At 34.3% G+C, this 18651-nt stretch overlaps 1 protein-coding gene across 1 annotated transcript; it reads right to left on the bottom strand.

Moving 5' to 3' along the window:
- Positions 1-2609: 2609 nt before the first annotated feature.
- On the bottom strand, positions 2610-11756 carry LOC145256344 (UDP-glucuronosyltransferase 2C1-like). Its single transcript, XM_080115129.1, has 2 exons — positions 11664-11756; positions 2610-4841 (listed from the first exon to the last, which is right to left on the bottom strand). The coding sequence occupies exon 2, from the start codon at positions 4818-4820 to the stop codon at positions 3303-3305; it is 1518 nt and encodes a 505-aa protein (XP_079971255.1). The 5' UTR covers positions 4821-4841; positions 11664-11756; the 3' UTR covers positions 2610-3302.
- Between the last annotated feature and the right edge of the window lie 6895 nt (positions 11757-18651).

Genomic DNA, 18651 nt, shown 5'->3' with positions numbered 1-18651 from the left:
CACTCCAGAACTAAACAAAGTCAAAAGTTTCTCCCAGCTAGTATCTTCTTTCACCATAATACCGCATTCACCCTTTCATATTGGGGGACGTCCTAGTAACTCCCAATTTTTAAAACATTTTTTATTGACGTGTAAAAACAAAAAAGATAACAATCCCGACCCAAAGGCCAAGAACAACAGAAAAAAGGCAAGCCTCTTTCTATTTATTTAAAAATAAAATACAATTTTCTTATATATGGGTTGTGGCATTGCATTCACTAGCAAAAAATCTAGCTAATTTGCATATTCTTTTAAACATTAATTTTAATTCCCTATTAGTTGCTTCGGTTTTCTAATGGGATGATCATCTTTAGTTAACTATTACGTGTAATTATATTCATGCAGATATTCGACATGATTTACACTTGCATAATATTTATGTAAAAAGTTTACAGTAAACACAAAATTGTTTCCATATATATTTAGTCGTTTTGGAAAGGACTGTACAGTGCTGGATTGTCTTGCTTACATATATAGTTTTGTTTAATCTCTCTCTCTCTCTCTCTCTCTCTCTCTATATATATATATATATATATATATATATATATATAAGTGAACGTGTCTGTGTGTGTGTCTGTGTGTGTATACATTTCCCTATGCAATAACTCTGTCAATTTTCAATCTTCAGACTCGAAATTTGATATACAGGGTACTGAGATTTGGAAAAAATCTTTGTGATCGGTTTTCGGCCAGATATTTTGCGATTAAGGGGTCAAAGTTCAACGCTTTGACCATTGAGAACTCTGCCAAATTCCACTGCCAATTTTAGATCTAAACACTTGAAATTTTAGATATAGGTTCCTTGGACATGGATCTAACTTAATAACTTGATGTGAACCCAAAACAATAAATGTTAAGGGTTTATAATTGACCGCTTTTTTATTTTTTTATTTTTGCTCAACATGCAAATTAATCTATTGCTTTTCTTCATGTGAATCAAGAAAAATTCTTCCAATATTTACAAATCCATTTCACCAAAAGTGACGATCATTCTTACGTCAGTATATTTAATTGAAATAAAAAATTATACAAAATTGGTTGGACATATAAGACGGACATGTGTTTTTGTCAGGAATGGTTAGGATTGAACGATGTGGTTTTGTTGAGATTTAATAAAACGTTAATTTGCTTTTTTATTATCTGCTGATATCCATGGAAGTTTATCGAGTCAGGCCTTATATCTTCCAAATCTGAAACCCTTTGTCCATGTGCATAAACTTCATTTCTTAAATATTTGATTGCTTTATAATTTTTTTTTTTAAGATAAAAATGGCAAAGAAGTTGTACATTCTTTCAAGGTATGCAGGCTAAATATTCCTACTACAAATCCATTTCACCAAAAGTGCCAGAATCATTCTTTACAGTATATATAATTGAAATAAAATTTATAAAGAAGTGATTATACATTTAAGATGGACGTGTGTTTTTGTCAGGAATGTTTAGGATTGAATAATGTGGTTTTGTTGAGATTTACAATAATTTAAAAAAATTTCTACCTTTCTGATTTCTTTTCTTTCTTTTTTTTGTTTTAAACAATATTTTCACCATCTTTTTACTCTTCTCCTGTTATGTTGATGCTGAATTCTCGACACAATATACTTTCTATGATTAGCTAAGAAATTCCATTTTGCTCGCCACTGGTCTCCAAGTAATTAAAACAAATCTATCGCGTTCAAATATAAATTTTTCTTTCTATCAAATTAGAAGGTCGTTTTTTTCTAAACAAATTTTTTCTTTACATTCTGGCTTTGTTCTATGAGATGTTCATTTTATGATGTAATGCGCTATTAGAAAACAATACAAACGTCTGCAATTTCAAAATCGATGAAATTATTTTACAATGTGACAATATTATTGGAACGAAAAAAATGGGTTGATGAGAAATTTTGGTTTTCAGAAAGAAAAAATGTATCTAAAAATTTCATTAATGGAAAGCAAAACCAAGAGAAAAGAAGAAAACATTTGTTTTTCTCATCATGCGTTGACTGTATTACTGGTGCACGTCACCTGTGTGAGTAGATAACGATGATTGACATTTTTCCCCAGAATTTGAGAAAAACAAATTCCATATCAGCGAGAGAAAGAAGCAGATGATGTAATAATTGGTACAGCGAGAAAGGAGAGCTTCTCATCCCTCGTTTGATGTCAGTGAGAGAAGAAAGGCTTCAACCTCCTGGGGCAATAGGAAAAGAGAGAAAAAAGTTGATACAGTTAAAGGGGAGGGAGGGATTTTGGAAAGGACTGGACAGTGCTGGAGTGCCTTGCTGAATTCTCGACACAATATAATCAGCTGCATTTAGTAGCTAAGAAATTCCATTTTGCTTGCCTCCGGTCTCCAAGTTATTAAAAACAAATCTATCGCGTTCAAATATTCATTTTTCTTTCTGCCAAATTAGAAGATCGTTTTTTCTAGACAAGTTTTTTTCTGCACTTTCTGGCTTTGTTCTATGAGATGTTCATCTTATGCTGTAATGCGGAACACACTATTATAAAACAATACAAACGTCTGCAATTTTACAATCGATGAAATTATTTTGCAATATGATAATATTATTGGAACGAAAAATCGATGAAATTATTTTGAAATATTATTGAAACGGAAAATAGTTTGTGTGAAAGTTTGGTTTTTTACAAAAAATAATAATAAAAGAAATAAAAATACAAATAAAATGATGAAACACAAAATCAAAAGAGAATAGAAACACATTACTGAATTCTCGACACAATATAATACGTTGCATCGGTTTAAAACAGACTCCGAAGTTACAGGTGGAGAACGCGAAAATAAAATCGCTTAGAATTTGAGAAACGAGTCAGTTCCAAAACATTTTTTAGTAGAAATTGCATTTAGAAGTTGTTTTTGTTGGTTTTCATTCTTCTTTTTCTGCACAAACGCAACATTGTAACTTTTATTCAGAATAATTATTTTTTCATGCAAAAAGAAGAGCAATTGTCGAATTATTATTATTTTTTTTTTTGTGCATAAAAATGATCTCTGCTCCCCTGTTGTACAACTCTGATTACCGATGCCGGACGGCTTCTTTCTTAATAACGGGACCCTTCGACATTTGCGGTCTTCGCCAAACGGGTGACCCTTTTTGCGAACAGGTATTATGTGATCACGCGGAACCCAGGAACGGCCAAAGTCGATGAGGTCAGAAAGAAAAGAGAAAGGATACACATTCATAACAATTAACTTCTTAAATAAACTCAATCTTTATCGAGAAAAATAGTTTGTCTGTAATCAGATCTTTGAGTTATTTTTATTCGATCTTTGTTTTATATCTTCTACAAACAAATCGGAAACATTTTCTTAAAATAAAAAAGTTAATATACAAACAAATAAAGACAACCGTCAAAATAACAGCCCAAATGTCCAACATTAAAAATTGATACAACGGCATATCTTGGCAGGCCGATCTTAAATGGGCGCCGCCATATTGGATAATTTCGTTGATATGGCGGGCTGCCCTCTCAGCTGGACGTTCTTTCTGAGAGCGAAATATCTTGCTCATCTTTGCGATAGCTTTCTTGTATTTCGAATTTTCAATGACTTCTTCAATGTTTTTAATCAATTCGTCAACTGTATATTTGTATATATCCATTGTTATTCCATAACCTTTGACCTGTATTCGATTACCATTAAAAAACTGATCGGCAAACACAGGGAATCCTATCATATGAATAGCGTGATATAGACTTTCGTATTGACCGCTGTTTCCACAATGAGTAATAAAGAGTTTTGTGTTTGGATGACCAAGAAGATCGTTTTGGGGCAGCCATTTTGTAAGGAGGACATTTTGTTGGGAATATGAAGAATTTGAATGTTTCCAGACGACATCGTATTTAATCTTGCTAAAAGCTTCCGCCATCTTGTTCACGTGATCAATGTCCCAACTGACGACACTTCCGGGAGAGACTACGATTACTCCATGCTTGGATGCGTCCACAAACTCTAGGATATCTCCATTTAATGACTCTGCAGGCTTTGTTGACAGTCCCCCAATATATTTAACATTCGGCAATGCTGAAAGCGGAAAGTCAAGGTACGAGTCCGTATCGATTATAAATAGTTCGCATTGACGTATGAAATCTTCAAAATTGATAGTCGGCCTTTCTGGGACATATTCTTTTATGCTACGGCTTGGAATTCCAAGTGGGTATAAATATTCCGCGGTTATCAAAAAGAAATTCATCAATCTCTCAAGGAAACTCATTCGGTCCGAAAGTGGAAAGAGCTTCATTGGAAAAGCAGCTGGTAACCATGGAGTCCGGAACCAGCTTATTTGTATGTGCAACCCAATAAAGACAAACGGTATATCAAGTTTGTAGGCGAAAATCGTAAGACACATCGGTATAAAATGTCCGTCCACAACAGCCAGGCTAGCGTTTAGCGATTTCAATCTCTCGAAAAGTTCTTCGTTCAGAAGGTAACGGTCACACGTTTCATCTAATGCTCGAAGCAGTTCTACCGCCGACAATAGGTCGCCCCTTAAAGAAAAGAACTTGATAGTCGTGTCGTTTAATACGTCCACTTCCGGATAGTGGTCAACCATCACGAATTCAACGCCGTCTTTTAGCGGTTCGAAACGTGCGTGATATCTTTTCGACATTAGGATGTAACTGTTGTGTCCGAGGTCTGCGAGTTCGTTGGCTGTATTCACCATCGGATTTAAGTGGCCAAAGAAGGGCATGCCCAAGAAGAGGATGTTTTCACTTTTTACCCATGGAAGGGTGAGAACGGGAAGAACACTTAGCATAACGAAGACAGTCAGCTTCATAGTTACAATCTTCTGTTAACTCTGTAAAGACAAAAAAGAAAAATATAAAATGAAAAAAAAAGAAACTTAACCATTAATAATAATAAAAAAATGATATAACATTACTAATTTGCTATTCTTTTTTATTGTATCCCCTTTTTTATTTTTAAAATTTCACCCCAAACAAGGCACATTGCGACTTTGATCTAGAGGGCTACTGTCAGTTACATAATCTACAGAGGTACTATGTGGAAAGTTGGGCAGCAAGATGTCGGTTCACGTTACACTTGAACTGCATTTCAGTACAGTTGGGGAAGCAGGAATCCGAAAGGGAATTCCAAAGTCTAGCAGTTCTGGGGAAGAAACTACAAACAACTTCTTCTTTACATCTTCAATCTCTTTTCTTTTCCTTCTCTCTTTTTTAAATCTAATTTTATTTTAATTTATCTAAATATACTTTTTCCCCCACCCCCTTTCCCCCCTTTTCTCTCTCTCTCTCTCCCCTCTCCTCTCTCTATTAAGTACTTCAACTTGGTTTTTAATACCCATAACTAATCAAAAATCTTTCCTTCTAATTTACTTATTTTTGGCTTAAATCGTCTGACGACATGGACGGGATAATTTGTTATCCCGTCTATAGAAACAACTTGTAATGATTTAAGTAAATAAACTCGAGGTTGAAATAAAACACACACACACACACACACACACACACACACACACACACACACACACACACACACACACACACACACACACACACACACACACACACACGTGTATTTTGACGGTATTTTTTTATTTAAACAAGCATTATCTAAGAGAACAGAAAGCTTCTGTTTGATTATATATTTTTTATTTTTTCCATTTTCCTTGTCTTTTTGTGTATAAGTCGAAGTTGTTTATGTAAATCCCTTACGTATTACTCGTAACATTTTCACCGGTTCAGAAGTGGAACACTGAGAGAGATGGACAATAAAACGTTTTTAGTAGTAGTAGGTTTCAACGGCTGCTAGATCTGGTATGAGGCATTGGCGAGCTGGTGTCAGTAACTGGGTTAGTGTGAGGGGATGGATGGGTAGGTGTGGTGTTAAGATAAACATTTTAAGATGCTTTTGCTTGTGTTAAAATTAACTCCATTGATTGTATGTTTAAGCATTTTTTATTCCATTTTCACCCCAAACAAGACACAGTGCCACTTTGATGCAGGGGGCTACTATCTGGGGCCATAAGTTGCTGGGATACTATGTACGGAGTTGAGCAGCAAGATGACTGTTCACATTACACTTGAACTTCTGCATGTCAGTACAGTTGGGGAAGCAGGAACCCGAAAGGGAATTCCAGAGTCTAGCAGTTCTGGAGAAGAAACTATTGCATTAAAAGGCTTTCTTACATCTAGGAATCTCTACTGTGTAAGGGCGGGACTTTGCTGCTTGACGCATTTTACATCAAGCGGGTACAACGGCTTGTAGTTCATTGCAGCATCCATCATTAAAATACTTGTAAAACAGGCAAAGGGATGCAACATCATTTCGTCGATGGGATAGGGGTTGAAGCTTAGATGACATTTCAGGACCTATCAGATTGGCGACTCTCTTTTGAACCCTGTCCAGGAGTGAGAGACTAGTAGCAGATGCACCAGCCGAAATGTGACAGCAATACTCCATACATAGCCTTCTAGAAATACAGGATACTTTCAGGTGTAAGTAACATTCTATCACGGTAGAGAGAGCCCACCTTCTTCACAGCAGCCTTGGCAATGTCCTCAACGTATCTGTTCCAACTCATGTTCCCTGTGAACGTTAAGCCGAGGAGTTTGCAAGAAGTACTTTTAGGTAATGCATCTTTAGCCATAACTATTCGTGGTTTGGAAGGTTTCTTGTAATTATTGAAGCTTTTTCTTGGCAGTATTGAATGTGACCATTTATTTTTGTCCTCATTCCACTACACATTGGAGGTCTTTCTTGAGTGTTACTGCCATTTTCTTTGATATGTATTCATTTGTTTTCATTTGTCTAGGTCTACCGCTCTACTCTTCCCTGCTTTGTCCAGTGTATGGTATATACGTTCAGAGATTACAGTTAGGATATCTGCTGTCGAACGGACTTGCCTAAATGCATATTGATTGTCGGTCAGGGGTTTAGCAGCTGTAAGGTGATGGACTAGAACTTGATTAATTATGGACTCAGATATTTTGACGAAGAGAGGGAGAAGGCTAATGGGGCGATAATTTAATGGGTTAGTTATTTCGTCAGAATTCTTGTAAACTGATACCACAGAAGCAGTTCTCCAGCAGTCAGGAAAGCAAGATGGCTTCTAGTATTTTCAGGTATTTGTATGGTTGTTACATAGTGTATTATCTCTGTGTTTTCGGCTAAAATTTGTCTGACTTCTTAGGGGGACAGTTATGTTTTTTTCTAGATGTTGGAAGATTGTGCTAGAGTAGATATTATGCATAGCTAATCGGCGCGATAGGATTGTGTAAGTATTTTGTATTATTGTATGAATTACACTTTTACCGCTTGTGAATTTCATACTCCCATGGAACTTCAGTTAAACCCAAATAGGGTTAGTGCCGTTTCATACACACACAGGAAGCATTTAAACATGTAGATGACGTTGTTTTTTTTTTTTCAAACAGTTTATAGATTGGGAAAATATTTTTTCACTATTAGGTTTTGAATCTTAAATTTTTATGGTAGTTGAACAGTTTAATTTTATTACTGTTGTCAGTTGAAGATACGTATCGTTGTATGATATTTCTTATAATCTTTTCTAGTTTAACATATATATATATATATATATATATATATATATATATATATATATATATATATATATATATATATATATATATAATTTTAATGATTAAAGTTAAATTCTGTAAATCAAAATATACACACACATATTTAAGTTAAGAATTTATTGTTTGAAACAAGGAATGTATAGAGAAAAGTTAGAAAAAAATTATGTTTATTTTCTTAATCCATGGATTTTCAATAATGGCTCATATCATCAAAGGAAATGAAATGCAAAACGTTCAGCTATGAATAAACAAGTATTTTGTTTTTCAGCACATATATTGAAAATGTTTTTTGAATTGTGAATAAGAATCATAGAAAAAGGATTTCATACAACCTGGGCAGTCCATTATCAGAATGAGTTCAATATTTTCTGGGATATTATAAGCTCTTGACAAGGATGCGTCCAGGATAAATGTTTTCGCATGCTTCTTTTCCTTTAAGGGAAATTTCTTTAAATAATGTTCTATTGTTAAAGTGCTTTTTATTCAAGAAGTCTGAAGAAAAGCTGGTTATGTAAAAATTTTCAAATGCCATAATGCTTGAAATTGTCCAACCGGTATTGAAACAATTGTAACTTACAATGAAATACACATTTTATTGCTATCAATTCCTTTTTTGAAGTCTTGGTTTTGTTAATGCAGTATATGAATGCTCAATTATGAAATATGATAATTTTGTAGCTTATATTTTAAGTCATCTCCTTTTGGCTAAAAAATTCATTGGTATATGGAATTTACTGAATTATACATAACCAGTAAAATTCAGTATATTACAAACAAGTCTCTCTCTCTCTCTCTCTCTCTCTCTCTATATATATATATATATATATATAATATAAAGCTGAATGTGTGTGTGTGTGTGTGTGTGTGTGTGTGTGTGTGTGTGTGTGTGTGTGTCTGGTCACGAATAGGCTCCTATATGGTTGACTATTTTAAAAAACTGATTACATATATTGATAGAAGATGTATCGAGATACAGGAATGGGTATGTTTGATCTGGCAGAATGGTGGTTCCTTAAAATTGTGGGATCTGCGTTCGCGCTTGGTCCACAAAGTATGGAAATAAAAAATTTAAAAAAAAAACCCGTTTACAAGTTTGTTTGATATAGATGTACATAAGCATACTTTGATAAGTATGTTTTAACTTAAATAGGGATAGATTGAGATTGTCGGACTGACTTCCTCATCTTGGTTGTTATTGTCACAACGTTTCGGCCGTTTTGCCCTCCGGCCTTCGTCAGGTAAACGGTTTGTTAGGAGTCTCGAACCCAACCCTTTATTATTATTCCAGGACATAGTTGCTGATTCTCTGTAATAAAAAAAAAATTTAAAAACAAATGTACTCTCAGATAAAGAGTCACTGGCCATTGCTATTGGTGGCAGAGAAGGTTTCTTGTAATTATTGAAGGAAACCAGTTTAGTCTTGGCAGCATTGAATGTGACCATCCATTTTTGTCTCCATTCCACTATTAATTGGAGGTCATCCTCTAGTGTTTGTGCCATTTCTTTAGATAGCAAGTTGAGTGTTTTTGAAAAATTTGGCAAAGAGAGACCATAGATTAAAGCTCAGACGAGCATTTTCCATGAAAATAACGATAAAGCAGAGACAGACTCGCAACGTCTCTTCTGTGGAAAAAAATGTTGCCAGGAAGATAAAACGGCATCACATCAAAGACGGTTTTAAATTCTATCAAGGCAAGATAAGGCGCGCCGAGCAGCTTCTGCCCAGATGTAACAGTCTTCCATTTTAGGGTGTATCTTGGCTCTCATACATTTCTCGAATCATCAGGTGAAAAAACAAATGAACAAAAAAAAAAAAAATGGTAACAAAAAAGAATTTTAAAAAAGTATCTGAGAAACGAACGTTTGAAGTCAGTTAGCAATTTGAATTCCGTGATGCCAGAATTATATATATATATATATATATATATATATATATATATATATATATATATATATATAATTCTGACATCATCATATATATATATATATATATATATATATATATATATATATATATGATGATGCCAGAATTATATATATATATATATATATATATATATATATATATATATATATATATATACATACACTACAGGGTGGTCAAAAAGTCAGGTAACATTTTAAAGAAAAACGATATTAGCAATACACGTATATTTAAGTACCATACATTGAAATATAAAATGAAACAAACATGAAATATGTTTATTTTGTTAATTGTCGTCCATTTCTCTCTATCAATCGCTGGAAGCGATTAACCACTGATTGTGTAACACGTGTAATCATGTCAGCTGATATCCGCGCAATCTCCTCTTCAATAAATAACTTTAAAGACGCTATTGTATCAGGCTTCTTGCCATAAACGCTATCCTTTACATAGCCCCAAAGCCAGAAATCAGGAGGGGTAGTTTATATATTACACTCAAATATTTAAACAAATAATATTAAACGAATAGAGATTATAATGGATCATATTGTTTTTTCTACCTTTAACATGTTACCTGACTTTTTGACCACCCTGTAGACTACCCGTGACCCGTTGGGTCAGTATTTTATATTAGCTATGGAATTAATGTATGAGCGTGACACTTGTGACATAAAGAAAATAGTTTTTTGTGACATAATAGAAACATTTCTATGAAAGTATATTAAAATGAAAAAAGAATATAGATAGATTTCTATGAGTCGTTCTGTTTATTATAATTGATTATTTTTGAAAAAAAAAATTACAGCTACTGAATTATAAGTGGTTGGCCATACTTATAGGTAAATGTGCACTGAACAGATACCATAATGCTTATTATAGTTAAATTCAAATTTTGATATATCTGCTTTTTTTTTTTACATTGTTCATTTCTGTATTACGTTTAAGTTATTTTAAACCCCACTCTTCCCATGTTAAATAATAATTTCGAAATAATAACGTTAATATTTCAGTGTGCAGGTCATGCGCGCATGTGCAATCGGATGTCATAAAAGAGCGTTAAAAAACTTGGTTGCAATAAAAACCCCAGCAAAGTGAAGGAAAAACTAAGTTAAAACAAGATTCTTATATCATTTGTAGACATTTATGCAGACGATACTAACATCTACAGCAACACTTCAAAGGCCGGAAATGGTCAAGATCTCTCTGATTCTCTCTCCTCTGATCTTGAGCAGGTGGTGCAATGGGGAAAAAGGTGGCTGGTTAATTTTAATGCATCGAAAACGAAGCGTCTCGCTTTCCACCATCAACGCTCTTACTCATATCTGGCCTCTATTGATATGAACGGCTCTCGCATTGAGGGCGCTCCAGGTTTAGACAAACTTCTTGGTCTGACCATTCACTCCTGATCTTAAATGGAGCACATACATACAATCTGTAGCCTAGGTCGTTGGAAAAATGGTTGGATCATTCTACCGCTCCAGTAGATATCTTACTGCCGATGCAATTCTCTACCTGTATAAAAGCTTAGGATGGAGTACTGTTGCCACATCTGGGTAAAAGCTGCTCAGAGCATCCTATTCTGCCTTGACAGAGTTCAAAACTGACGAACCGTAATCTAGTAGGTGATGCTCTTTTCTTTTCTCTGCAACCTCTTTCCCACAGAAGAGATGTTGCGAGCCTGTTTCTGCTCTATCGTTATTATCATGGCAATTGTTCGACTGAGCTCCAATCTATGCTCCCCCCCTTGTTAGACTTTCACAAAGCACACTCATCTAGCCACAACCAATAAATTCCTCTACTCTCTATTAGTGCTTAAACCTAAACAGGGATTCCATGAACAAAGTTTCTTCCCTAAAACTGCCTGTCTGTGGAACTCTGTTTCGCTGGCTTGCTTTCCAGCTGACTACAATATTGTCGTCTTCAAGTCCAATGCAAACAAGCTCTTATTGAACCGTCCTCGCAAATAATCTGATTATACATTTCTACCACAAACGGTTACTACGCTCCTGTACCAATGACTACACACATTAACCCTTATCCTCTAGTGTTCTACGGGCCTTGATATGTAGTAACCCCTTTGTAAAAAACAAATTATTGATAACGTGTTGCAGCGAAAAAAAGAAAGAATACCCACCTTTCATACAATTTCAACTGTTATCAACGGAGTCCATGACTAAAAGAGAAAGCAAGGGAAAGCAGAAGCAATAACGCCATTCACAGCGTGTTGAGTAAATACTTTCGTACATTTATTCTGTTTCACATTTTTTTAAATTTTTTTCCTTTTATTATTTGTGTTTATGACTTGATTATAAACTGTTGCATTGGTTTTAATACGTTTGAAAAATCAAAATACCGACTTGTGTCGTCTTTGTGGCATCTGTCGCTGGTAACAACAAGCGTTGCTTCCATTTTCTTTATTTTCTTGCCCTCCGTCCTCATGCCGAGAATAACGACACATCAACCTGTTTGGCAAGGACTTCCCATAAATAACGACGTTTCAGCCCGTTGAGCGAGGAATTTTTGTGCATCATGATATGTACAGCAATTCTAGCACATTTACACATCGTGGAGTCAACAGAACGCTAGAACTTTTCTCTCTTTCGTAACCGTATAAGGCTGACTCTATGGATAACATTGACTTCCATTGATAGCGTCCCCATACGACATTATAGTTTTCAATTTTAACCATTAGCAGCTATTTTATTGACCCAGGACCAAATCGAATTTATTCCACAGATCCAAATCACCTATATATCAAGTTTCAAATCTGTAGGAAAAAAAATTTACAGAAGAGTTTCGTAGAGACCATTCCTCAGACAGACAGATATACAAGGTCACTTTTATATATAGAGAAATTTGTATGGATTCTTTGAGAACTTTAATGAACGAAATGGAAAGTCATAACAATCAAATGATAGTCTCTTGGAAGAAAAAGATGTAAGTGTGATACAAACACACTTTCATATTAATGTATATTTATATATATATTCATCCACATACAGTACTGTTTCGCAGCACATCAGTGCGGCTAGAAAGGCAACTACCTCAAGCCAGGATTGAAACCCGACCGCCTGTACGACAGTCAAAGCTCCTAACCATTACGCTATAGGCGTCTGCTATGCGAGTCGTGAGTTAAACAATGTTTTGACATCGTCTGAAATACCTAAGCTCGATTTGTTTACACAAAGAGCATCGCTTTATACGCTAATGGTAATTCCTGTATCACTTCTCAGTATGCTCAACTAAAGATGAGGAGCATTATAGTCATCCACATGCAGTACTGTTTCGCTGTTTCACAGCTCATCAGTGCAGCTAGACAGGCAACTACCTCAAGCCAGGATTGAAACCCGATCGCCTGTACGACAGTCAGGGCTCCTAACCATTATATATATATATATATATATATATATATATATATATATATATATATATATATATATATATATATATGTATATATATTGAGTAAGATGATTGATAATTTATAATTAAAATTAAAAATTAAAAATCGGTTTCATAAGGAAGAACAAACAAAATCAATAAATTGTACGATCGTTTTGGAAACAATGTTTTTATTGTCATAGACAGTGAGTCTTGGACAATAATTTTTTTTTGAAACAAAGTCTCCTCATCAGCAAGAATATTGGGTGGTTTTTTTTTCTAAAGACACCAAAACTAAATTTAGCATTTTTTAAGTAATACAGATGTATCTTTTAATGGTTCGCCTTCTAAAAGTCGTACGTATCATCGTCAATGCATTCATCTATATGCCTATATTTTTTTGTGTGTATTGAATTCATATTAAAAACCATTTTGTCTATTTATCTAAAAAGAAAATACAACTTTGTTATACATGGATCGTTCAATTGCATTTATCTACAAAAGATCTAGCTAGTTTGCATATTGTTTTAAACATTCATTTTGATTAATTCCCTATTAGTTTTTTTGGTTTTCTTATGCGATGAATTGACTATTACGTGTAATTATATCCATGCAGATATTCTGCACGATTTATACTTGCGTAATATTTGCATAAACAGGTTATCAAAAATATACACATATTATGTACATTATTTGTTAAATCATTTATTTGAATCATTTATTTGCTAAAGTCAGCTGAAATGAGCTATTTTTCCAGATTTAAGAGAGTTAGATGACAGAGCTAGCTTGGTTAGCATAATATTTTCTAGACCAAGGGCCAATTTTTTCAAAAGTAAAAACATAATGCTGTAGCACATGGTTTGGTGTTCAGCACCTTCTGAAAAGCCATGGTATTCGTCAAGAAAGGCATTTTTTAATGTAGGTTAAAAAAATCAAGGAAAAGAAGCTAAAACCTGCCTCAGAACCTTATTCGTAGGGCACGAGAAAAATCTGAGGGTTAAAAATAGATATCCATTTAATAAAGTATTTTTTAACTAAAAACTACAATAAAGACCGGATTATTGTGTATTTTAATGTTTTAAACATAAAGGGGCATTTTATACATTCTTTTCTGAAAATTTACTAAATTAAATGCAAAAAATAGAAATGAAATTTTATCAACTCCTTACTTTATGTACGAAAGAATCTAATAACTTGCTAGTGGGCGTTTATAATGGCTTAACATGTTCACATTATGGAATCCTTATTTTTCTTTATAAAACAATTTACTTTTTTTCTTGCCTTTATTCTTTAGATGCAGTATAGGCTTTGACAATGACTTCAAGACAGTGCAAAAATGATCCAAGCAAATTCTGCTACATATGTGGCGAATTAACATTTGCTAAAGAAAGGCGCAGCATTACCAGCCATATCAAGAAATTGTACAAGGCGTACTTTCATTTTGATATAGGAGACCAAGACAAGTCATGGGCTCCTCATGCCTGTTTCCTTACATGTGTGAAAACATTGAGCGCATGGTATGCAAAAAAGAATGTTCACATGAAGTTTGGTGTGCCAATGATTTGGTGAGAGCAGAAAGATCATTCTAATGATTGCTACTTTTGTCAGCAAGACTATACGGGCTGTACAACAGCAAAAAAAAAGAGAAACACATTGTTTACCCAAATTTGCAATCAGCAATGCGCCCAGTTGAACACTCAAAAGAATTACCTGTACCAAAACCCCCTGATCAGGAAATGTGGAGTTCAAGCAGTGGGGCTGAACATTACAGTGATGAAACAGTAGAATTTTCTAATTCAGAAAGCAATAATAAACCAATACTGTTTTCTCAAGATGCTCTAAATGACTTATGCAGAGATCTTTATTTAACCAAAGACAAAAGTGAACTTCTTGCATCAAGGCTTAAAGAACGAAATCTTCTTAGAAAAGGTGTGAAAATAACATTGTACAGAAAACGTGCACAAAACTTGCATGTTTTGTTCACTTTGACAGATGATTTATGCTTCTGCAATGACATTGTTGGACTTTTTGAACAGCTGGAAATACAATATGATAACACCAACTGGCGACTTTTCTTAGATGCATCCAAGGAAAGCATAAAAGCTGTTTTGCTTCACAATGGGAACACCTTGCCATCTGTTCCTATAGCTTACAGTACAACCATGAAAGAATCATATGAAAATTTAAAAACAATTTTAGCAAGCATACATTATGAAGTCCATAAATGGCATGTTTGTGCAGATTTCAAGGTTATAGCCATGCTCACTGGGCTTCAGCCAGGCTATACTAAATTTTGTTGATTCTTGTGCTTATGGAACTCTAGAGCAAGAGCTGAACACTATGTATGCAAGCACTGGCCTGCTAGAGGTGAAATTGAGCAAGGAAAACATAACATCAAACACAAACCACTTCTGCAAAGTAATAGAATCCATTTACCACCTTTGCATATTAAACTCGGTTTGTTCAAGCAGTTTGTGAAAGCGCTAGACAAGGATTTCTTGGCATTTGCATATCTTGCAGAAAAGTTTCCTTCATTAAGTCGAGCTAAAATAAAAGAAGGTATCTTCATAGGTCCCCAAATTCGAAAAATGTTCTTGATGAAACTTTTAACACACATCTCACGAGAAAAGAAAAATGTGCCTTTGAGTCACTCAAGAAAGTTAGTGATAACTTCCTGGGAAAACATCGTTCAGAAGACTATGTGCAAGTTGTGAATGATCTATTGCATCATTTTCATTATATGGGATGTAACATGTCTCTAAAAGTTAATGTGCTCCACTCTCATTTGGATTTTTTTGCTGAGAATCTTGGCCATGTGAGTGATGAATATGGCGAAAGGTTCCATCAAGATATTTCATTAATAGAAAAACGTTTTAAAGGAAAATGGAACACTGGTATGTTGGCAGACTACTGCTGGAATTTAAAAAAGGATGATGGCACTCTACACAAGAGAGTTAAGAGGACAAATGTTGTTTAAACTGGTGTATTCGGTGTTTTTTTTTCAAAATAATTAATAATAAAGTACATGAAAATGGTACCTAATCCAGAGAAATAAATGTCAGATTTGGAATCAGCATACTTTTCTTACACCGAAACAGGTCTTATATGTCTTGTACTTTTTTTTCAATTCAAATTTGTTGCACAGTGTTATTTATTAACGAAAATTCAAATAACTTATATGCAAAAGTATTTAACATTCTGTCAAATTCCATTCTTAAGATATTTCATTTAATATTGCTCCACTATTTTAACCAATCAGAAATTTCCTTATTAAGCCGTCATTTTATTTTGTTACAATATTTAAACCAATCAGAAATTTCATTCTTAAGCAGTCATTTTATTTTGCTACAATATTTAAACCAATCAGAAACTTCATTCTTAAGCCGTCATTTTATTTTGCTACAATATTTAAACCAATCAGAAATTTTATTTTTATGCAGTCATTTTATTTTATTTACATATTTAAACCAATCAGAAATTCCATTCTTAAGCACTCATTTTATTTTGCTACAATATTTAAACCAATCAGAATATACTCCAGGGTCCGGCTAAGAACAGCTCTCAGACACTAATGATATAAGCCAGGATATCATAACAAGGCATAAAGATGAAAAGGGGTACAGAAAAATAGCTTCAAAACTAAATTTGGTGGTGAATACAGTTGGGGCTGTCGTAAGAATTAAGCGGCAATGTAAATTAATTATGTTGCTGTTCGTTACAGTGCTTGTAATGTGAAGTAAGAACCATTTCTAATTCGTTCAGAAATTCAGAAAGATTTAGAGGAAGCAGGTATTGATATAAATGATATAAAGATATAAATGTGAATCTGATGACTTCTGGAACAAAACAAAAATTGACCTTTACGGAAGAAAGATGCGCAGATGTATCGATGGGAAAAGGGCACAGACTTTCAACCATTTAATACTATGTACAATTTGGAGATGGAAGTGTGATGATTTGGGGCTGATTTTCTGCAAATGGAATTGGAGAAATGGGAATCATAGAAGGGAAAATGAATGCAACAAAATACACAAAGATATTGTCAACATATCTGTTCAAGATTGCTGTAGATTTAGGATTGGGCAGTAACTTTATCTTCCAGCAAGATAATGATCCCAAGCACAAGGCTAAAATAACTATGAAATGGCTTAAAGATAGCAGGATTAGTGTTCTACAGCAAGTTAGCCAGTCACTCGACCTAAATCTCATCGAAAATTTGTGCAAAATTTGGAGTTAAGAATGCTTGCAAGAGATCCCAAGAATATTAAGGAATTGAATGAAGTTTGTGAAGAAGAATGACTGAAACTAATAGCAAGTGCTTGCAAGAAACTAGTAGGAAGTTATGGAAAGTGTCTGGGGACTGTAAGACAGAACAGAGGATATACAACTAAATATTAGTAAATGTGTTAAATATTTTTGCATAATTTGGTAATTTTATTTTTGCTAATAAATATTTGTCAACTAAGTATATCTTCATTTCGTTTTATTTTTAAATAGATAATATCTGTTCAAAGATTGAGTGTAAATTTAATTGAAATTAATTTGATATTTTTTGAGAAATTAAAAAAAACAATGTACCAAATACTTTTGCTAACCACTGTATATATATATATATATATATATATATATATATATATATATATATATTTATATATATATATATATATATATATATATATATATATATATATATATATATATATATATATATATATACTAGTAGACATACCCGACGTTGTCTGGGATTGAATGCGGATTATCAACTGTTCCAACCCCCCACACTTTTATTCTAAATAAAATCGATGAAATCGATTATTTTTTAAATCAAATTAATTGATTGCCTACTCTAGTTTGGAATCCCCCACAGTGTTTCCTACAAGTTATGAGGCTGGAGAAGGATGATCTGATTCAAATTCACAAAGAAGTTGACCTGTGCCATGGTTGCAGCCCTCACGATTGTGGCGAACTCCTAGCTTGGTGTGCACCATTCCTAGGTGAAGGAGTTCATGAAGAGCCGCACCAAATATAACCTTAACTTTTGACTTTGGCCCTTGAAAAATAATGTGCATCCTCCCTAGATGTCATCATGTCAGGTTTGGTCATGATCGGTCCAGTGGTGTGGATTGTAGGAGAGTATATATATACATAGGCTATTGCCCTTGACCTTTGGCTTTAACCTTGAAAAATGGTGTGCACAATTCCTAGGTGAGGGACTATGAGAATGTCAGGTTTGGTCATGATCGGTCCAGTTGGGTGAGCTGTAGGAGAGTGCCCCCCCACACACACCTGGTTACCCAAGTGCAAAAGAAATACAAACAATATTATTTAAAGGGACGGTTAGAATCTTGAAAAAATCTCTCGGTTGGAGTAACTAAACTAATGAGAGAATGTTTGGCATCCGGCAGTATGCCCCATTCCCAGGAAAAACACAATGATAAGAAAATTAAAACAAAAAGGGATGAACACACACACATACACACACAAACCGACACACAAACCGACACACACACACACACACACACACACACACACACACACACACACACACACACACACACACACAAGCACACACAAATACACACAAACATATACACACACACAAACAGAAATAAACACACGCAAACACACACACAAACAAACACACAGCTTGTTTCCTTCAATAACTACAAGAAACCTTCTCTACCACCAATAGCAATGGCCAAGAACACATTGCCTGAAAGTATTTCTTTTAAACTCCTCGGCC

The sequence above is a fragment of the Euprymna scolopes genome, chromosome 32 (assembly GCF_053919585.1).
Source record: "Euprymna scolopes isolate OS-2025 chromosome 32, ASM5391958v1, whole genome shotgun sequence".
Classification (NCBI taxonomy): domain Eukaryota; kingdom Metazoa; phylum Mollusca; class Cephalopoda; order Sepiida; family Sepiolidae; genus Euprymna; species Euprymna scolopes.
The sequence above is the reverse complement of the archived record's forward strand: the minus strand, read 5'-3'. Positions and strand labels throughout refer to the sequence as shown.